This window comes from Malania oleifera, chromosome 7 (genome assembly GCF_029873635.1).
Source record: "Malania oleifera isolate guangnan ecotype guangnan chromosome 7, ASM2987363v1, whole genome shotgun sequence".
In the NCBI taxonomy this organism is placed as follows: Eukaryota; Viridiplantae; Streptophyta; class Magnoliopsida; order Santalales; family Ximeniaceae; genus Malania; species Malania oleifera.
The window spans coordinates 59,869,599-59,893,458 of NC_080423.1; the positions used below are offsets into that span (position 1 = coordinate 59,869,599).

General features: G+C 37.2%; 1 protein-coding gene across 1 annotated transcript; it reads left to right on the forward strand.

The window, feature by feature from the left end:
* The first annotated feature begins 7,902 nt into the window (after positions 1-7,902).
* LOC131159524 (glycine--tRNA ligase, mitochondrial 1-like) lies at positions 7,903-23,182 on the forward strand. The gene is made up of 9 exons (XM_058114514.1): positions 7,903-8,484; positions 9,579-9,961; positions 10,122-10,239; positions 10,467-10,661; positions 10,813-11,037; positions 11,555-11,614; positions 11,690-11,770; positions 11,897-12,302; positions 22,662-23,182. Exons 1-9 carry the CDS (start codon positions 8,092-8,094, stop codon positions 22,895-22,897), a joined length of 2,097 nt encoding a protein of 698 aa, XP_057970497.1. The 5' UTR covers positions 7,903-8,091; the 3' UTR covers positions 22,898-23,182.
* The last annotated feature ends 678 nt before the right edge of the window (positions 23,183-23,860 follow it).

Genomic DNA, 23,860 nt, shown 5'->3' on the forward strand with positions numbered 1-23,860 from the left:
TGTAATCTGAGAAAACTGATAAATTGTACAGAATATATCTATCTATCATGTAATCTTTAAAATATGACTTTGTATTTGAGTTTGCTATCTGAAGGTACTGCTAGTATAATTGTAACGCCCCGAACCCCCTAAACCCGGGTTCGGCACGTTATACCTGATAAAAACCCTGATAATCTAAAATCCATAATATACGTAGCGGAAAACATAACCATAATCTACATATAACATAATACCAGAGTTTACTAATTATAACTACCAACCATAATAAATTAATCATCCACCAGTATTCAAATATATGCATGTCTCCAAACCATTATTCACTAATACCAGTACGTTTCACAACCATCCATATCTTATAAAACTTAAAACATAAATCATAAAACATAAAATATATATATCGAAATTAACATAAAAATATACCCTTTTCTCATATCTTCCAAAAAGTGTTATAAAATCTCGAGCTCTCAAAACTTGATCTTGAGAAATCCTGAAAAAGATAAATTCATATTTAGGTGAGACATATCTCAGTAAGGGAAGAAACAGTATATTAAACTCAGCGTGTGACCATCATGAGATTGTACATATCATTTTATAATATTTACAAATCATTAACAAAACACTGAAAGTCATTTTCTAAACCTAACAATCACATGCCAAGGTTTACCCACGAGATTACCCAAGGATAGGAGTGATTACCTGCCCATACAAGTAGCACCCCTCTACTCTGATACATTTAGCAACCCGAAAGTCACGATTTAAGCATACCAGGGCACTCACCTTATTCAGTAAGCTCTCAAGTGATAAATTAATCTCGTACTCATACATTCAACAATAGTTTATCGGCAAAGGCCCTAAGGATAGGGAATTCTACTCGCCCATACAAGTAGGTTCCCTCTGTCCTAGTGGGTTATGCAGCTACTACCACATCTAAAGCTACTAGTGCACTCGCCTTACTCAACAAGCCCTCAGGCGAAGAGTATGTCTCGCCCAATTGTAACATGTTCCACGTACATAGATACTTCTAGTATCATAATACATCATTCTTTCTATCGTTATTCAATCATTCACATTCTTTCATGTTCATAACTTAACATTTCCTTGTGTTTCACTTTAAGTGACTCTTTCCCATTTGTATCATTCACATTTCACATTTCATTTCATTGCATTGTCATTCCTTGTCATTTCATTTCATAACATTTTCATTTCGTTCATTTGTACTACAACCGCTCTTTAGCCGTCATTTGTTAGTCCACATAGAAATGCACTAGAATCTAACACAGTTCCTTTTAGTTGTCATCAGTTAGTTCACATAGAAATGAGCTAGATCTGCTAACTCGACTTTCAGCTGTCGTACCTTTACATGGTTGCATTTAACATACACAAGCAACATTGTCCATATCATATTTTATTCTCATTTACTTTACTTACTTAGCCTGCATCTCATACATTTAACATATAATTTGCATAGATTCTCATGCTACACAATTTAGTAATAAAATTCATACACTGCCTGTAAAATAAGTCAACCAACATTTAATATTTATATACTAAAAATACCTTTCATTTCTTACTTAATTATCATGAAAATATTTCTCACTTTCATCAGTTCATTTTCGCATATACATATCTAATAAACAACCCTAAACTCGAAAAAAAATATAATTTAAACAGTTGGCATTTTACCCATACCGAAACATATAGATGTACATATAACACAATTTATTTTTCCATTAAATTCATAAAAATTCTGATTTAATATATAGTTTTCCCCTTACTTGATTTCTTCAACTACGCCAACAGGGATCTCAAAAAATACCTGTGGTACTCACTCGGACCCTGAATCAAAAATTCCTAACTCTAATAAATTATTCCTAAATAAAATATTATTTAAATATTTCCTAGGGCCATAATTCATAAATAAATAAATATACCCTTAAATTTAGCCAAATTGCCAAAATTTCTAAATCTCACTCTTGCTTTGGAGTCGGACCTAGAAAATCCCAATTAAAAAATTACCTACGTCAAAATGACGATATCGACGACTAGGACTCGGTGGTGGTGCCTGATCGTCGATTTAACAGTAGATTTAAAGCGAAATTGAGAAAATGGGAAAAAATTACCTTTCCTTAGGAGTAGTGCTTAAGCCGTTCCCATGAAAAATATGCTCCAATAGAAATGTCGGCAGCGAAATTAGGAATTTAATGACACCTTCTGTTTCTCGATCTGCCGCAAACTCGTCGAGAAATTGAGAGAAGGAGAGAGACAGAGACGAACGTGGCGTGAGTGTCTGTAATTCTTCTTCTTCTTCTTCTTCATCATCAGTTACTTTATATATATATATATATTATAATACTTACCTATATATGTATATGAATATATTTCTCTTATTTCAATTAGTTTTTTTTTTTAAATCCAATATAAAAATGTTTAATTTAATAACTAATTATTTAATTTATCTTAATTTAATTTAATTTCTTTAATTTATTTTTTTTCTTTTTCCCATGTCATTCCTTTTATTTATTTATTTGTTATTTTTATCTATTTTTTTCCAAATTATTTTAATTCTTTTAAATTTCCGGGTCTTTACAATAATAATATAAACTGCTGCAGTGTAACGACCTCAAATTTCATACTATAAAATGTAATATATTAAATAGAAAGTCAACCGGAACCTGTGGGTGACAGGGACACCTGTCAATCACAGCAGAAACCTAAGTAGCAGTAAATATAAAATCTCAAACATTCAACCATTAAACATAATACCAAAATTTACTACATCATTAAAATACTGTATTTATGTACAACCTTCAAAAACATCAAAATAACCCTAGGATTGTACAACAAAAATCTCCTAATCCTAGATCAAAATCTTACCGTCCTAGTGGGGTAACTTAATAAGATGAACGGCGGCCACAACCTGCCAGTCTCTCAAGGTCTCCTGAAAAATTAATTTAGTTTAGGGGTGAGACACTTTTCAGTAAGGGAAAATAAACTAAATACAGCTGTGTGGCAACATAAACATTTAAGGCAATTATACATATACAGTACATTTCATATTTCTATAACCGTTCATCATATCGTACTGAATAATCACATGCTTTCATATTTGCTAATAAGTCATATCGTACATAAAACATATGTTATAACAAATAATACTGAAAACATACCCACGATGAATAGCTATATGATGTCATGTATTACCCCCCATGACGGGTTGTGCAGCTCAAAGGCGAGACTCGACAATGGCTGGCTGACCACTACCAAGTCAAAAATGTCTGTAAGTACGATGGGCCAGCCACACCCTGGTCCGGACTGCCAGGTGGACATCCACACTCTACTAAAAACCACATCGACTATCCATCTCCCACCCCCTCGTGGGGTGGTTAGCACTAATCTGATCATAAACATCTGATCTATAAGCTACGGTACCGTGCTCCTGAACTGAACTAAACTAATATTTGGGTTTTGATAACATATAATACATGATAGTATAGCATCATTCATAATTTCATAAATACGGCCTCGCACCGAACATTTTATAAATACAGCCTCGTGCCGATCATTTCATAATTACAATCTTGTGCCAATCATTTCATAATTACGACCTCGTGCTGATCATTTCATAAATACGACCTCTCGCCGAAATCATACATAAATACAGTCTTGTGCCGAAATCATTCATATATGTATATCATTCTGAAAATAATCAATTTATCATGTATTTTCAACATCATAATGTACTATATTCATTCATAATTTTTCAAACCATATTACATTCATATCTTTATCATATCATAATATTTCTCCACGTAAAATAATATTCATGCCACACATTAGCTGTATAAAACCATACATTGTATTCTAAAAATCATGATTTCTAGCATCTTATACATATATACATGTTTCAACATAATAACAGTATTTTTCCAAATGTACATTTATTCCATAATATTCAAATATCGTACATATTTTTCAGGAAATCAATTTGCTCATAAATAATAGTAATTTGCGTGAAAAATAACTACTTTAATTTATTCCCTTACTTAGCTACTGAGAAAAACCCCTATAAACTCTAGTCTCACAGCTGTAGGATTTCCTAATCAATACCCTGAAAATGAAAACTCTCAATATTAAACTTCAACATTTCCGTGTGTATATCATTTCCTATAACTACCGTAAGACCAAATTTGGCTTAAAAAACCTTACCTCAACTCAGGAATGATTTCCAACTTGCTTTCACCAACGATTCGTTCTGGCAGATTTGGAGTTGTGGTGGCTTCAGATTGAAGAACCGGTGTAAATCCGGCTCAAAATCGAAGAGAGAGAGAGCCGAAGGGAAGAGAGAGAAAAGAGATTGCTTAATTGGGAAGTTAAAATCCGGATTTTTGATATTTATAGGGCTGGATTCGTTGACGAGCCACGTCATTCGTCGACGAGTCCTTTAATAATTTTGTCGACGAAATCCACTGCTTGTCGACGAAATTCAATCTGGTAAAAAACCTCTCTCGGTATCTCCTCGTCGACGAATCCTGTCTTCGTCGAAGAATTCTCTTATACCCTCATTAACGAATCCCCTGTATTCGTCGACGAAGCCCTGATGATTCCCTCGGTTATTCCTTTCAACGTGTAATGTCGTCGACGAAGTTGACCTCCTCCTTCTGTTACTATTTTCCATTTCCCTTCCTCTTTATTATTTAAATTCCATTTTTATTTGGGTTGTCACATGCTGTGTGATATATTTGTACATAGGAACTTCTGCTATACCCTAGGATCTGTACATCATGATATATCCTCTCATGATAGGGTTGTGCGGCCCATAGGCTGGACTTACTCTGGTCGGCCCTCCAAGTAAGTCAATCTCTATCATTCGCCAATCTGCAATGATTTGTGATGATCCTAGCCCACTGCAATCACTTCGGGCCATCTCAAATCTCTATCATCGTCTAACCGGCTACCTTAACCCAGCATGCTGGGGAGACTGCAAATCTCTTATAGCACAGTTAGGCGGAATCCACATGCTATCTGAGTCATATGGTTGCACATGTCTGAAACTAGCAACAGTACCGTGCTTTACTATAAATATATCTGTCTATAATTTCTACAGGGATCTAATATTGTGTAATACTGTATACATATATAAATATATAATCATCTTATTGCTTTTAACATGATTTCAAAAACAACCATAACACTATAATTCAGAGCTGTATTATTTGAGATATTTGACTGAAATATATATATTATCTGTTTATAATATCTGTGTTTTCTATCTGTACTATCTATAATATCTATATATAATATCTGTATACTCTGTATATAATATCTGTATACTTTGTATATAAAATCTGTAATCTCTGAATAATCTGCTGTAGCATCTTGATGCTATAACTGTATAATCTGTCTGAATAAATTGCGTGAGTGTTATGGTTTAGAAATCATGTTTTTTTTAGAAATACTGTAAGTCTCATTCATTACTAATAATCTGAAACATCTGAATATATATAATACTGTAAAATCTATATATATATATATATATATATATATATATTGTACTGTAGTAAACTCATGCCACACATTTGAATAAACATAAACTCATGCTCAATTTCTTTATCTTGTTATAAAAATAATATTCATAATTCTCTGGGAAAATAATCTGATCAGCATGCTGGTAAATACATATTCATAATATTTTGTATATATATTAAAAATTGCTAGCATAGCATATATCCCTTACCTTAAATCTGAAAAGCCCCTGCTAAATTTTGGCACTATACCCTCAGGGTTACTAATTCAACATCCTGAAAATAATATCTCCAAAACAAAATATCAGTATTTTTTTGTATACAACACTTCTCATAACTATAGAGAAAGCAGATTCTAAATAAAACACCTTACCTTGAATTTAGGATGAATATCAAATCAACTTTCCCCAAGATCTGCTCCGGCAGACTTGTAGAGAACTTCGCTAGGAGCGTCGTGGTGGTTTCAGATCTTCAATCCGGTGAGAAATGGGGCCAGGATCGAAGAGAGAAGGGGAGGGAGTCGTGAGAAAGAGAGAGGAGGGTTTCTGCACTGAAAATTTTAATTAAAAATTTGAGTTTCAGCTATTTATAGGGTTGGATTCGTTGAGAAGACATGTCACCTCGTTGATGAGTCCTGTTGAAAGTTCGTCAACAGACCCCCAGCCTCATCGACGAGTTTCAGTTTACTTTAAACCCCCTCTCGGTATCTTCTCGTCAACGAAACTAGAGTTCGTCGATGAGATGCTGAAGAGCCCTCGTCGACGAAACCCCTGTGTTTGTCGACGAGTCTTGTAGAATTTCTTGGGTTATTATGTATTGTGGTTGGGCACCATAGGGCTATGTTAAAAATTTTGAGGTAATAAAGATTGAGAATAGCATGTGAGATTAGCTTTAACAAACTTACGAAATATCCACTTTCCCTAGGAACCAACCATAATTTGCTTCATTCTTCTTCTTTTCTTATCGTTCTCTTATTCTTATTTTTTCTTCTCTTTGTTTCTCACCCGTAATTTTTTTCTTTATGTTTCTCTTCACTATTGTGCATCATTATGTTTTGCACTATTTCCCTTTATTGAAAATTCTTATGTTCCCCCTAAATATGATTTGTGGGTCCACTATTGACTCTACTGCAAATTTGCTTGCTTGGAAGCTTTTGAAATTAAAGCTGATGATATCTATATCATGTTTCTTCATAGTAAAGAACCGTGTGCAGTGGGAAGAGTTCTGACTTTCCATGTGTGCTGTGGGTAAATTCTAGAGCTCTTGATAGCATATTATGAATTCCAATGTGATTCTATATTTGTAACTGAAATGAGAATGATCATTCCATTCCACTCCCCATTCCATTCCATTCTTGTCCCATTACATTCCTGCATACTAAGTATAGCGCAAGAGATTATCTCAAGCTTTAGTTCACAGTGGTGAGGTGGTAGCATGTGCCAACAAAGAGCTTGTGGTGGCCGTTAAGCCATGGGTGCTCGTAGAAGGCAAAGGAGGCTTTGGGTTGAGAAGAGAAAAGGGAAAGGAGATCGATAGGTGTGCTTCAGCAAGGAGGTGGTGCTACAAGGTAACAAGGGCAACATTGCAAACAAGCAACAACTGTGGTAAGGCCACAAGTGGTGCTTGTGGCAGATCATAGGTGAATCTACTATTTGCATAGCCATATGGACTTATGAATTAATACAAAAACACAAACACACACACACACACACACACAAGGTAAGATGGAGATGAGAGAAGGCGAGAGGTAAGCTGGAGGTGCTCTAGTGTAACGGTGGCTTTGCAATTTACCGTGGATGCCATAGAGTCTTTTAGTAATTACAACTTTTGAAGAGAAAAGGGAAGCCATCTCCACCCCATTTTCTTTATGAGGCATACCATGAAGACTTATCTAGAGTGGATTCCATCGCTTGCCCCAAGACTTGAACATCATGCCGAGACACATGTCAAGTTGGGACATACCTGGTTCAAGAATTATATATAGACTAGATAATAAAAATATAATTTTTAAATTTTTTTTTATGTACACAAACTACACAAATTTTAGAAATACAGTTTAGATGAGATAATAAATTTTTTTTGTTGTTTTAAAATATTGCAGTTAATGTGAATTTTTGTGGAATAAAAATTTATAAAATGTTTGTTATGAAGATTTAAATAATACGTGGTCAGGGGACTTAAATTTTGTGGTTGAATATTATTTTTTATTTTATATTTTAAAATTCTTTTCATGTATAGCACAAGTTTGCTAGTATAGAGTAAAAACGAGTTTTTTTATTTAATTAAATATAATAACAAAACTAATTTTTAATATTTTTTGCGTGCACAAACTATGCAATTCACTTTATGTATATATATATATATAAACATTTTTTTTAATAGAAAAATAAAAACCAGCGACAAGCGCACGTCCACCGCGAATTTTCGATTTGGTTGATTTTTTGTTTTCCACCGGAAGAAGTGGGATTACGCAAGAAAAAAAAGTATCGGGATTGAGGAAGGCAGACAGCACAACTGCGCTGTGCTCACCCACACTGTTCTCCACTCACTGTGCGTTCAAGCGGCGTCGATGGCGGCAAACGAAGAAGCCCTCCGCAGATCACTCGCCGAGAAGCAATCGGCCATCGAAGCCCAAGGCGGCGCCGTGAGGGCGCTGAAGGCGGCCGGTGCGGCGAAGGAGCTTATTGATCCCCCAGTCGAAGCCCTCAACGCCCTCAAGCTGGAGAAGGCCTCCATCGAGCGTCAGCTTCACGCACTTCTCTCCTCCGCGAACCCTAGCAACAACGGCGGCGGCGATGGCGCTCTCAGCAAGGAAGATTTCCGGCAGGCGGTGGTTAACACTCTCGAGCGCCGTCTCTTCTACATCCCGTCTTTCAAGATTTATCGTGGCGTTGCGGGTCTCTACGACTACGGACCCCCTGGCTGCGCCGTCAAATCCAATGTGCTGGCCTTCTGGCGTCAGGTCCTCTCTCTTCCTTTTCCTTTGTGATAAACACTGAATCGAATGGCCGTCTGTGATTTTCAAATGCCTGGAGTTGAACTGACCCGAGTAGATCGTTAGATTCTTCTTCCTCTTCTTCATCTTAACGTCACATCATACTGAAAATTCTCTCATCTAATGAAGGAATGTGTTAGTGACGTTGACGTGCATTTTTTTTTTTGGGGGACGGAAGGAGGATTCAACGACCTGGTTTGAATGTTTGAATTAAATTTCTATGCATTTTGTGCTATCTATTAGGCCTCTTTGCAACTTAGGGAGCATTGAGGAAAAGAAAGAAAAATGTAGAGAAATTCTCTTTTTCTATTTTCGGTTATAAAAAAGTGAGAAATCAAATAAAAGTTACACCAATGAACGAAATTTAGATTTTACACATTATTATCATCATTACTATTTTTATTCATATTAAGACAACTTTTATTTTTAATAATATTTTATACGGTGAGAAAATATTGCGGGGAAATAAATTTCTTTCTTATTTTTTCTCCCCTCCCCCCCCCCCCTTCCCTTTCATCCTTACACTCTATGCATTTTGTGCAATGAAACTTCAGGAGAGCTGGATAGTATGCCCTTTTTCTTTTGAAAAATTGCCTTTTGGATTTCTCTGCATTTTGTGCAATTTAGTCGACCTGTAGGAAGTATCCGCCTAATTTACCCTTTTTCTTTTGAAAAATTTCCTTTTGGTATTTTTAAAAAAAAATTTTGTCTGGATAATATGGTGAAGATTATTTCTCATTTTTTTTTTCCTTTTTCATCAATGAAAATGTGCTTTCTGATTCTAAGGTGGAAATTTTTTTCTTGTGTACAAAGGCAGCTTTCCCCTGTTGATCGAGAAAGTTAATTTTCTGCACCAGCATTTTCTGGAGAGTCCACTGGAAAGTGTGGACAATGCTTACCAGAGAAACATTTTCCATGAAACAAATGGAGCTTCAAGCTTCTAATTATGATTCTGTGCATGCCAATGATGTTGTGTCCTGTATTAGTCTCTGGCTATTTGACTGATTTGCTTCATTTCTCTATTAAGTATGTGACTGATATGTTCATGTTCTTTTCTTCAGCATTTTGTTCTTGAGGAGAACATGTTGGAGGTTGATTGTCCATGTGTAACCCCAGAAGCTGTACTGAAAGCTTCAGGTCATGTTGATAAGTTCACAGACCTAATGGTCAAAGATGAAAAGACCGGTACATGTTACCGTGCTGATCACTTGCTCAAGGATTTTTGCAAAGAGAAGCTTGAGAAGGACCTTAGTATCACTTCCGAGAAAGCTGCTGAATTGAAACATGTTCTTGCTGTGCTGGATGATCTTTCTGCTGAAGAACTGGGTGCAAAGATCAAGGAGTATGGCATAACTGCTCCAGATACAAAAAACCCTCTTTCTGCACCTTATCCCTTCAATCTGATGTTTCAAACCTCAATAGGCCCGTCTGGGTTGACCCCTGGGTAAGAATTTCATAATGATATGCATGCATAACCAATTTTGTGATGATCTGGTGACATTCTGTATAGATTTTTCCCTCCTTCATTTCAATGATGATATATTTTGCATTGAATGGTGCTCTCTGTTCACTGGCATTTTTTTTTTCTTTACAAAAATATGCAGCTATATGCGCCCTGAAACTGCACAAGGCATTTTTGTCAACTTCAAGGACTTGTACTACTATAATGGGAACAAGCTTCCATTTGCTGCAGCTCAAATTGGTCAGGCTTTTAGAAATGAGGTTCTAAATTCTCCCTTATAACTGTACTGCTGTGTGTAAAGTCCATTTCATGTGCTTCTCCTTCATGCTTCCTTCATTTCCTTTTGTGTTTTTGGTCATTACATGTTGCTCATACGTGCTTTAGGAACCATGTTTTGCCTGGAATCTCTTTTCTGCCTTTTGAATTGATCATTCCATGATACTCATGTGCAATTCGGAAAATGTTGTTTCTGGAATTTCAACTTCAGATATCTCCACGGCAAGGTCTTCTAAGAGTCCGAGAATTCACATTGGCTGAGATTGAGCACTTTGTGGATCCTGATGACAAGTCTCACCCAAAATTTCCTGAAGTTTCAAACTTGGAGTTCTTAATGTTCCCAAGGGAGGATCAAGTCTCTGGAAAATCAGCAAGGAGAATACTTCTTGGTGAAGCAGTTGCAATGGTCCGTTTGATTTGCGTGTGTTTTAAATTCTTGATTAATTTATTGTACATTTAGTTTTTTTTGAAAGAATACCATTTTTTTTTTTTTTTGGGTGGGAAGCATATCCCTTCAATTTCCTTAATCAGTAGATTGGTTGTTTGCTGCTGGCCAGGGCATTGTCAACAATGAAACACTGGGATATTTCATTGGGAGGGTGTATTTGTTCTTAACGTGTCTCGGTATTGATAAGGATCGCCTGCGTTTCCGGCAGCATCTCGCAAATGAGATGGCCCACTATGCTGCAGACTGTTGGGATGCCGAGATTGAATGCTCATTTGGCTGGATCGAGTGTGTTGGTATTGCAGATAGATCTGCATATGATTTGCGTGCTCACACGGTGAGTCACTCGGAATTTTTTGGTAGATATATGAAGACATGTAGTACGTAACCTGCAAAAATCTTTTCTTTTGGGCTGGGAGGTGGTTATGACGAGGGCAATGCCTTAGGAGTCAGTCAGGATGACTTGAACCGAGGACCGCAGGGGATTTTGCTATAGCATGGGTGGGGATTAGCCTATTCTTGTGCTGAATCTTGCCTGTTACAACCTACAAAATCAAAAGATTCTTAGACTTCTTGTATTTGCTGGATATTTCACCTTCTTCATGCTGTGTTTTAGTCTTCTTTAATGATAGATGGATGGTAAATACTAAATAGTGCCACTTAAGCGGTAGTGCGCTTTTGGGGTACTAAAATTTATCTTTATGCTTTGTTACAAGAGCAGTTGATGAAGGAAGGCTAGAGAAAAGAAAAGGAAAACCATGTTTCAGCTATTTTATTTTCGATAGATAATAAAGGGAAAAATAGAAGTAAAATATTAAATTACTAATGTGTTTTCATCTTTTACCATGTACTAGGAAAAAAGTGGTGTTCCTCTTGTAGCGCATGAAAAATTTGCAGAACCTATAGAAGTTGAGGTACTCACTGTCTTTCATGCCCGCCCATAATAGCATTATTAAGCATTCACTATATTTTTTTTTTTATAATTTCAGAAACTTGTTATAGCTCCTGTGAAGAGGGAGTTGGGCCTTGCATTCAAGGGTAACCAAAAGATGGTGGTTGAGGCATTGGAGGTAACATAAAGAGCAGTAATTTGAAAGGCTAACAAGCAGTTAAAATAGTCGCTTCTTGCTTGTATCTTGTTAGTTATGTTTTGCATATGTTATCTAAACTTTGCTTCATTTTCTGCTTGTATGCAGGCCATGGATGAAAAAGAAGCCATGGAAATGAAGGCTGCTTTAGAATCCAAGGGAGAGGTAGAGTTTCGTGTCTGCACCCTTGGTAAAGATGTCACTATAAAGAAGAGCATGGTGAGCATCTCCAAGGAAAAAAAGAAGGAGCACCAAAGGGTTTTCACACCGTCTGTGATTGAACCATCTTTTGGTATTGGGCGGATAATCTACTGCCTTTATGAGCATTCCTTCTACATGAGACCTAGTAAAGCTGGCGATGAACAATTGAATGTGTTCAGTTTCCCTCCACTTGTTGCACCTATCAAATGCACAGTGTTCCCCCTTGTGCAGAACCAACAGTATAATGAAGTTGCCAAGCAGATTGCCAAATCATTGACTGCTGCTGGAATTTCATATAAGATTGACATGACAGGTATGCATCTAAAATTTTGTTCTTGTGTGCAGAAACTATTGTTGATTTCTCCATGTATTATGATTTCTGTGTGTGCTCACTTGTTGGGGTAGTTTGGGCTTGTCCTATGCTGCCTCCTGTCCCTAACCTTACTCTTTGGATGGGATTATGTTCCTATTACTTAAGATGGCGTATTGTGTGTGTTGAAATTTGGGGTAAAACAGAAGATCTAAAACACACTTATTAACATAACATTGACACATTAATAATATGCTATATGACTAAAATAACCATTTAACACTCCCCCTCAAGCTGTGGAATAGATATCGCATGCTCCTAGCATGTTACAAATGAATTTGACATGAGCACCCTCCAAAGCTTTTTGAAACAAATTAGCAAGCTGCATATTGTACTTCACATAAGTGGTTGTAATGAGCTTTTGTACAAGTTTCTCCTGAACAAAGGCAATCAACTGTAATGTGTTTTGTCCACTAATGGAAGATTGGGTTGGAGGTAATGTGAAGTGCAGCTTGATTATCACATGAACTCCATAAGTGAGAATGTGTAATACCCAGTTCTTCTAACATGTTTTTGAACCAAACTAGCTCACATGTAGTGTGAGCTTGACCCTATATGACTCAACACTTGACTTGGCCACCATAATTTGTTTCTTACTCTTCTAAGAAACTAGGTTACCACCAACAAAGATACAATACCTGATTGTGGATCTTTTGTCTAAAGGTGATCTGGTCCCATCTGGATCAATATATCCCTAAATATTAGTGTGACCTTGATCTCGATATGAGAGACCTTTCCTAGGTGCACCTTTGAAATATCTCAAGATTTGAATTATTGCGTCACAATGACTCGTCCTCAGAGAATCCAGAAATTGACTCACAACACTTTTTGCGGAAGATATATCAGTTCGAGTGATTGTAAGATAATTCAACTTTCCAACAAGTCTCTGGTATCATTCTAGATTAGGCAACAAATTACTCATATTTGGCACTAATTTGCTGTTAGATTTATTGGGTGAATCAAAAGGTATGGATCCCAAGAACCTAGTCTCATCCAAAAGATCAAGAACATACTTGCTCTGTGACAAAACAGTTCCCATATGAGATCTGGATACTTATATATCCAAAAAGTATTTCAATGATCCCAAATCTTTAGTCTCAAACTTAGTCTGTAGAAAATCTTTTTAGCCCTGAGTACCTTGATCACCATCATTTGTAATCACAAATAAGAAGAATCCTACCTAATGAAGTATGATGATAAAACATAAAGTGATCCACTGCACACTGTCAAAGGCTAAACTTAAGTACGTACAACAGTGGATTGACCAAACTATTCTCTGGAAAACTTTTTAAAAACATATAATGCTTTCTTGAACCACACACTACGCCTGACTCTCCCTAAGCAACAAAACCTGGTGGTTGCTCCATGTAGACCTCCTCAAAATTATCATGCAAGAAGGCATTCTTTACATCTAATTGATGCAAAGGCTAGTGACAAGTGGTGGCTAAGGAGATAAATAGATGTACTGAGTTAAGTTTGGCAACCGGGGAAAAGTGTGTAAATAATTTTTAACCACACCCTGAGTATTTCCCTTGGCAACCAAATGTGCCTTCAGATGAGCTGCAGAACTGTCAAGATTGACTTTCACAGTATATACCCAATGACAGCCAACTACAAATTTGTCTAGAGGAAGAGATACCAATTTCCAACTATCATTATTCTGCAATGCACTTATCTCTTTAACTATTCATTCCTTCACCAAAGTGGGTTAAGGCTTTGGAAATAGATTTAAGAAGGGTGACAGAGGATAGTCTAGTGACAAAACAATAATAGGAGGGTGATCAGAAGTCATAATAAACAAATTGGGGATGGTCTATTGTGTTCATGTGCATTTACATTTTTGGACAACAATGGGAGGATCAACATGGGAAATATGATCATTAGATGAGGAAACAAAAGGCATAACAGTAGAAGATAGAGAGGACTCTTCCTTGGAGCCACCATCGTGAATGATCTTGCAAATTAGAACAATTGAGATGATGAGAAGAACTCAAACTACATGGAGACACAAGTGGATGACTGCATAAGGACAACAAACTATAATCTGGAAGATTAGGAAGAGGAAGAGATTTATTCAGGTCAAAAGCACTCAGACTGAGAGTAGTATGGTTAGACTCAAAGAAGGTAACATTGGCAGAAATAAAAAACAGATGCAGAGTAGGACTATAACAACAGTATCCCTTTTGAGTGCACAAGTAGCCCAGGAAGACACATTTTATAGCCCAAAGATCCAATTTGTTCACCCTGGAGATTAGCTGATGAACAAAAGATACACACCTGAATCTATGAGGAGGTAAAGAAAAGAAAGGTGAATCAGAAAAGAGAACAAAGCAGGGAATTATACCACTAACATGTACTCCATTGGAGTTGCTATATTGAAAACCCATGATTGGAAGGCAGTGCTCTTGTAATGGAGTTTTGGAAAGGTAAACACACATGTACACAATAGCTTGGAAGGCAGCCCACCGTTGCTGTTTGACCTTACTAGAGATTGGAAGGCAACACTCTTGTAATGTAGTTTTGGACTGTATTTTGTTTTCTCTTTCTTTGGTGATTTTAGCTGTCTTTGGGCTTTTCTAGCTTTTTTAGTTGGTTGAGGAGGACTCCTTGTCCTTCAACCATGCACTCCATTTCTCAGGTTTAATAAATCTGTCTTCTTTTCCTTAAAAAAAAAAAATTACCACCTATAACAGAGGCACTTTAGGAAAATGTATTTGATATAGTAAGATGTGTGTAACTTCAAGGATATGTATATTTTTCCTCTCTCTGCAACCCAATTTTGTTGAGGAATGTGAGCAGAGGATGGCCAAGGAGCAATACTGAATTGAGTCTTATAAGTAGTGAATTGAGTACTGAAATATTCTTTAGCATTGTCACTTAAGTATCCGAACTTGCCGACCAAGTTGAGTATTTCATAACAAAAGGCAACAAAATATATGAAACAACTCATAATGATCTTTTATTAAATAGAGCCAGCTCATTCTTTGAATAAACATTAACAAACGTTACAAAATGTTGCAAACCCAACTTGGACACAACTCAACTAGGACCCTAAACATCATAATGGACTAGCATGAATGGGATTGCTGCCTGTTTATTGATTCTGGAAGCAATAGGGACACAAAGATGCTTCCCCAACCGACAATACACTCAAGACTAGACATAGGACATAAATTAGGAACTAGTAACTTCAACTATCCCAAAGAAGGATGACCAAGGTGACAGTGGATTTGGAGTTGTGTGGTAGCAGCAAAGTAGGCGGTACAATGAGATAGTGGCTCAAAGAGGTAAAATCTACTAGCTTCATGCCCTCCATCAATCGTCTTGCTCACCTTCAAATCCTGGACGACCATAGTAAAATCAAGGAAGAATGTAACTGAAAAATTGATGGATTGGTAATCTTGCTAATTGATATAAGATTGAAAGGAAACTTGGGAATGTACAAAAACGAAGGAATAGAAATGGAGGAAGTGGGATTTACAGTCCCAATTCCCTTAACGGCAGTGGTGGATTCATCAGAAAGAATAACACGAGCTAAGTTTTTGGGATACTACAGAGTATAGAAGAAATTAGGTATACCTGAGTCATGATCAATAGCCAAGAAATCTATAACCCAAGTTCTAGGATTAGAATTACTGGATGACAAAGCAAGCTGTAGGGTAGCACTCGGGGTCATGGTTTTAAGTTACGTTAGGGTAGCATTATGTAACGGTAATGGGTATGGCGGGAAGAGGGAGTAGTCGATACGTAATGGGAACTGGTGTAATGCCCATGAATTTTTTTCGAGCATGCACAACCTTGTGCATATTAGTGTATTTGCATATTTTAAGCTCTAACCCTTCTTAGAAAGAGTTTTAGTGTATTTTGGATCCTTTAGTTCAACTAAGTTGTTTGATAAGGGCAAGAAATTTACATTTGTTTTAAACCACCATTGACAGAAAAATTACTTGTGTGTGTGTATGATACTTTCTCATTATTCTTATGTGTGATAAATTAATTAATAAAACAAAACACATTATATACTCCATTAATCTATTAGACACTTAAGACATACGAATAATACAAATATACAATAACTAGAAAATAAAAAGAAGGTTGAAGTTGAAAACATAAATATCAAATTGCTAATATTATCAAAATATAATATTTTATTAACAAGTTAGTATTTTAAATTGTTAATTAATGCATCTCTCATGAGTATTTAAAAAAATAGTGAATTTTGTATCATTAACTTCCTAATTATAATCTTTTCTCCCTTTGGCCACATAGCATATTGAGAATGATTTATGGAAGGAGGAAAAACAAAAGTGAGAAGAGAAGGCAAAAAATAAAGTAAATTGTTTTGGCATAATTGTCTTGTTGTAGTTAGTAATGGCCTAGCGGCCTTTACGTAATAGTCGTAGTCTGTAACGGCCGCTATGGCCGTGATTTTTCTTCCCATCGATTTTGCGGTGTAATGGTATCAGGACCCCAAAAAACCATGATGTAACAGTGTTATGTAACGGTTGCGGCCGTTATTTAAAGCCATGCTTGGGGCATAAGCTTTGCTGGCCCATATCTCCCCACCTCCGGTCACATGAGCTTTCAAGAGCCTGGTCTGGGTCTGAACTCATTTTTATGTGTGTCTCGCGTCTTTCAGCTCTGCAGGATCCAGAGAAAGACTGACCTACCTACCAGTTCTAAGTGGCAAGATCAATCAAACAAAATAGGCTCAAGAGAATAACCAGTCTTCTCCTTATATATCCCATCGTATACATCGTAATATAACCATATTTTCCATACTCTTATCTATTCTTAAGTAGGCCTGCACCTTTTAGTTTGACTAATGTGATGTGAAAGAGGTCCACAAAGAAAAAGCTCCTTGGACTTCTCTCTCCCTAAGGAACTCGAATCTAACAGGAGGTTGGCTTTCATGTGAACTCAATCCACAATGTTATTGATTTTATGCATGTATAATGTGCTGCAAGCTTTAGGATTTGGGTGGGTGCGTGTGTGGTGGTTGTTCTTGATTAATATATATTCATGATGCATATAGTCATGTGCTTTCATTAGATGGCAATTTGGTTTAGTAAAGTCTATTTACTAATAGTTACACTGTTGTATTTTTAATGATGATGGGATGAAAGCTCATAATGTACCAAAGTAAAACAAGTGTTACTTTGGTATTGTTTTGTTCTTTTGTAGTTAAAATATAATGATAACATTGAGCTATTTTGACGCTGGCCTAGCAGTGCTCCTGGGTTCTCTCTCTTGCAAAACGTTTTTCTCTCCTTCTCTCATGAATCTCTCTAGGATTTCGAAGGTAGGTGTTGCTTCGACAACCAGAGTTGCTGCTGCAGCGACCAATCAGAAGCAGCAACTCATCAGAGGAAGCTTTTTCTTCTTCTTCCATTCTTTGCCTCTGGTACTTCCCAGTTGGTATAGCGATGAGCTCATTAGAATGTAGCAGAGACCTACTGTGTGCAAGACTGCAAGTTCGTAGCTTCATTATTTGCGAGGCCCAAGCAAGGTCAAGGCTTCTTCAAAGGTCATCTTCATGGCTCAGAGTGGGAAGGTCAGGGATGTCTCAATTTCTCTCTCTCGTTCTCTCTCTTCCTCTCTCACAAAACAGTCTGCATATGCTGCTAAAGCTTAGTGCTGTAGGGTATGTTGAATTGAACGCTACAGTTTGAAGGAATATCCTTTGTTCTTTACTTGGACAAGGGCAGAATGGTTTCGTCTTTGCTTGTGGCTGAGAATGATGTTGTCCGATACTGGTGGGTTAGGTTTTGTGAGAGGCTGCATCCTGGTTTGCTGATGGATTGTTGGTTTTCAGTTGGATGGATGGGATTTTGATGTATGCGCTAGGGTATGACACAGTGTTGTCTGTCTATTAGGTGGACGAAGGTGGGGAAGTTTTTGGAGTTAGGGTTGGGGTGGAAAGATAAGAAATTTTCAGTATTTATTCTAGTGGCACAAAGGGCGAGGGATGGGGACACTTTGTTAGTGATTTCAGTGAGTTGGCTGAGGAATTTCAAAAGAATTTTGGAGGTGTAGCTGCAGATGGTTGTTCTCGTCCCTGATTGTGGAGTCAGGTGTCGTGGAAGGTAAAAGAGGAAAAGGGGAAGGTGAAGGTGAAAATTGCAGAAGTCAAGATCTATCTGGAAATCAGGGTAGGGAGATTGGACGAGGAGAGCAGTGCTGTAGGTGTGGAGGTACAATACAGAGAAAGGATTATGGGTTCTCAGGGACAGGTTTCAGCGCTAACCAACTGGAATCAACTGACCAGATGTGAAGGAAGCTAGGATTCTGGGGAGAACTGTGTGTCTCTCTGAGGCAGCAAGTCCGAGTTGAAGACCCATGTGGGGCCCCACACGGCTCCATTGGGCCCACACAAATTGGGCCTCCCTTTGACTTTTGTTTGTATTTAATTTGTAAACATGCAAGACAACTTGCTTGCATGTGTATGTTAGGAAATTGTGTGAGTATGTCGAGTGAGTTGGAGTGTTAGTAAATTGTGCTTAGTATTTATTGTGTCTAGACAATTGGAGCATATATTTTGTTAGTAACTTGTAAGAGTAATTAATGTTTCTAGTGAGTTGGTGTCTTTATTATTTGTGTCTCCCATGCTTGTGTGGGAATTGTTATTTGTTTAATGTCTGTGTCCCCCTATGCTAGCTAAGCTTATTAATGCTTTGTCCCCCCATGCTAGCTATATATATATATACCCCTTTATTGTAAGAATTATGTAGAGAGAAAAGTATTGATATTGAAAGGAAATTCCTTTGTTGAAGCTTCTTAAGCTTTGTCCAATCGTTATGATTGTGTAGTGAGAGGCTATGTTGTTCTCCTCGGAGATTAGGTAGTGAGAGACCACTATTCTATCCAGCGACTCCATCCCTATCCTACCTTCACGACTTCCCTCGATCACCTACACTGCCATTACCAAGTTACACCCTAAGGCCACCAATCCATCATTTCAGTTGCTGCATACATATCCATATTTCAAAGTGTGCACGAAGAACTTCAGGCCAGTTCTAACTATCCTCCAATGCATCCACATGGCCACACCAAAATACCCCTCCACATGGCCACTTCCCCTCCATTACATTGCTGCGTTTGTCTCGGTGTTTCAAAGCTTGTTCCAAGGAATTTTCTGGCGTAGTTTAAGACTTGTGTTGAACAACATCATGCATCCATAGATTCTTGTGGTAACTTCAGTTTCTGGTTTGAACCCCTGTTATATCTTACAGCCCCCGCTATTACTAAACCTTAGTTTCAAATTCTGCACTTTCATATTTGATAAACCCTTTGCCTGAAATTCTGAATTCCAAAACTTGAATAGCATATCCGAATCCGTAGACTTTCAATATTACTGCTTGCTAGTCTAAATCAATTGTGGAATACTGCTGTGCTAAACACTACTTATTTCTTGAAATATTGAAATAACATCTTTGTTGCATATAACTTGATTCCTTTGTGAAAGAACTCTTGGGACTTATTTCAGAACAGCATCATACACCCTTTCAAAATCCCAAAACATGTGAAATGCCCTCTGGTTTATAGTGTTTATGTTTGGATAATTAAATTCTTAATTTAAAGTGTATTGAGTGTATGTGCTTGTGAGGGTTGAATCGTAGGACTAGGCCACCCTTTCCCGTCCTACATCAGAGTGCAGGATCCTTGTAAATTTTTCATAGGTGGCAGGCTTCAGATTCAATGCTTGGAGAACAAGAAATACTAAACAAACTAAAATACCAGTTCCTAAATAATCTTGAAGATGTGATCCTAATAAAATTACCCTAAATAAAAAAGAAAAATATAAATAAAATCTAAAGCCTCCTCTTTGCTGGCTGCATCAATCTCCACTAGTGGAAAAAGAACTCAACCTTGAGTTAAAGCGCACTTGCACACACACGCTAGCTAACATTACCATCTTTATATTTATGCGCATCAATCATGTTAAGGACAAGATGAAATGCTGCTATCAAGGTCCACAACTCCTTTTTGTTTTTAATTGGGATCAATAATTGATGGGAAAGTAGAAATCTTGAACTGGAGAGCCTCAACTTCTGATCAAATTTAGATACAATTTGATTTTGAGAAGTAACAACTTAGGAAACTGAGAGAAGCTATGAGAGAGATTAATTCACTGATTTGCTTTTCCATCTGTTCTTTCCACTCATACATTTGGGTCACTTTGTAAGCAACTTGATCAAACTGGTCCTTTGTCACCATTTGTTTTAAAGAATTATTTGTTTGTTGTCTGGTCTGGTCCAGGTTGATCTGGTCCTTTTTAACTGAATCAGTGCAGATGGCTAAACCTGCGTTAAAATGGCTTCCTGGTATTTTCTTTGTCCTTTACTTTGTTTGAGGTGACCTTTTGTCACCTGCAAGAAGGGGGGTTTGGATGACCAACAGGCAACAAGGCTGTGTCTACGAATGGTGGCAATAACTGAGGAAAATGGATGTTGTTCCCTGTGACAATTGCTTGCATTTTCGTGTGAGCTGTATCTTCTTCCTCAAAAATGACTCAGGGCTGTAATGGAGGCCTTTGATTGTTTTGAAGGGTTTCAATCAAAGCTGCTATTTTTTATTATTATTATTTTTGGGTCAATCAAATGGAGTTGAGCTGCACAAGAAATTGTTTTTAAAAATATTCCTGATGCTTGTTGGAAGTGGTTGAGGGGCAGAATGGTTAGTGTCAAATGTTGGTGGTGGTGGCAGGATGGGGGACAGGCCAGGAAATTTAAATTGAAACCATGAACCCTGTCCAAAACAATGATAATTGTGTCAGACCATAGTCTGCTCAAATACCACTTGATGTAGGACGATTGCCCAGCAACTTCAATTCTTAATTTAAGTCTCAACAGAATTGGTACACAGGAGGCCTTTTTATAGGCTTACAATGCTTGGAGAATAATATAACTGATTTATGAAACCTAAATAAAGTGAAATACTGGTTTCATAAATAATAATATTCCAGAATCTTGAAGATATGATCCTTAATAAAATTGCTCTAAATAAAAAAAGAAATAAAATGTAAAATCTCCTCCATACTGGCTGCATCAATGACACAACCTTAAAAAAACCTGAAAACCATGGCCTCATAGATTGCTTCTTTCTTTCAAAGCCTGTAAAGGTAGCAAGCAAGAAAGGGAGAACATGAAGCAGTCATGAAAAATACCAGATAGTGCTTGCTGAGGGTGTGAGAGAGAGAGAGAGACAGAGAGAGAGAGGGAGGGGGGGGGGGAGTGAGGTTAGGGAGTCTACTTAGGACTTGATACATCTGGCAGTGAAACAGGGTAGATACCAGTTAATCAAGCCTGGGAGCCTTTTAGTCTTGCGGCCTCGTTCAAGGTAGGTCAAGCCTGTAGTCCTTGGAGCCTCATCAAGCACCAAAAGCTTTTCATTAACTTTGCTTTGTGGCCTGAGATCCATGAGCTGATGATCATTTTATGAAACACAAGGCCCATGTGGTATGTAACAGTTAGTCAAGCCTGCAAGCTTTTAGCCTTGCGGCTGGGGCTGGTTCAAGGTAGGTCAAGCCTACAGCCCTGGAGCATTGTCAAGCACCAAAAGCTTCTCATTAACTTTGCCTTGTGGCCTGAGATCTATGAGCTGATGACCATTTTATGAAAGCCCAAGGCCCCATGTGGACAAGGTTAAGCAATCTAAGCCACCAATAGTATCCTGTTTTGCCATATTGATCTTGCTTTTTCATGGAGCCTCACTTTCTCCTCACGGATGGGTGCATTTTTTAAGACTAGCATGAGAGTGCTTTCTCCATCAGAAAATAGTATGCATAGGTTTTCTTTCTTTTCTGATGACTACTATTAATAGTTTATGAAATGCAGAAATTATTATCCAGGAATATAAAATTTACTCTGATTATATGGGAGGATATACATATGCATCATTCACATCTGCACATTACCTGCCTTGTCTGTATGCTTTGGTCATAGATGTTATAAATCTGAGATCTCCAGCCAACTGGATGTAAACAATTATTATAGGCCCAGGCCCGCTAGTCATTGTGTCAGTGTAGGACGCCCATGGGTTTTCTTCCTCTCCACATAAAAGGCTAGGACAAACTGCATGTTTAGTTGTGGAAAACTGTTTTAATTTTCTATATTGGAAAATTAGAAAACAAGGTGGCTTTTTTGTAATTATATGGAAATCTGGAAATGGAAAATAAAACTGCTTCCCCAAAGAGAACAGGGTCTAACTCTTGTTTTTTACCTCTTAATGATTTGTGATGAATTGTGGAACCATTTCCCTAAAAAAAGCAAATGTTCAAATGTATGCATATGAATTTTACAGGTACATCAATAGGAAAACGATATGCAAGAACTGATGAACTTGGTGTGCCTTTCGCCATTACGGTGGATTCAACGTCTGAGGTAACAATCCGCGAGAGGGACAGCAAGAAGCAGATTCGTGTTAGTGTGGAGGAGGTAGCTTCTGTGGTGAAGGAGGTGACTGATGGTCAGAGCACATGGGCTGATGTGCTATGGAGGTATCCCACCCATCACTCATCTGTGTCTGCTGATGAATGAATCTGTGTCCTGGTTCCACTGATCCTACTGGAATTTCGTGGCACAACACTAACAAAATTGTGAACGTAAATTTGTGTTTTTTCTTGGGCTAAAATGTGAAGACGCTGCACTTTTTACATTTCTCAATAGGTTACAAGTGCAACTGCCATTCTAAAATTATGACAGTGTGTTGAAAGTGTGAGCTAAATTGTCGTTTGACTCTACATCATACCTTTCTATCAGGGAATTATAATTTCACAATCCATGTATACGCGGGAATGACGTTGAAAATGGGATTTTGGAATATGCTTGATGAGTGTTGGTACTTATTGTAGTCCAACTTTTAAGTTGAACAATTAGTTTTTTCCTTTGTTGGAGGGCATTTAGGCTCCATTTGGAACTCAGAAAATATTATTTTTCATGTTTGGTTATCCAAGGTTTGTAGCTTCAGGTCTTTTTACTAAATGCACCGATCCACGATATACCCGCCCTTCAATTCCCTGGTTTGGAACCCAAAATTTTGGTTACAAAAATAACAATAAATTAAAAAAAAAAAAAAACTAAATTGATACACAATTTTAATTTGATATTAATATTTAATTTTAAAAATTTTTAATCATATTAGGATGAATTTTTATTTTTAGTATTTAGTCTAGGGAGAAAGTATAATAAAAATAATTTTTTCCTCTTCTTTTTTCAATTAAAATTTGTGCTCCAAAAGTACCAAATAGAAGTGTGGTAATCTTAAACTTCCATTGGATCCACATCTTATTCTCAGTTGTAAGATTTCTAACCACCAGAAGGCATTATAATAATCCACAGTTGATTAGTAATTTCAGGCCCCTCTAATAGTTAGGCTCTGTGCTTTTATTTTCTACTTTTTTGATTTAGAGTATGAAAATATATTTGTTTAGGTCTTATATGGTGTTGTTTCTGTTTTCATTTTGTAAAGAAATAAATATGAAATTGCATTTGCCGTTGCTA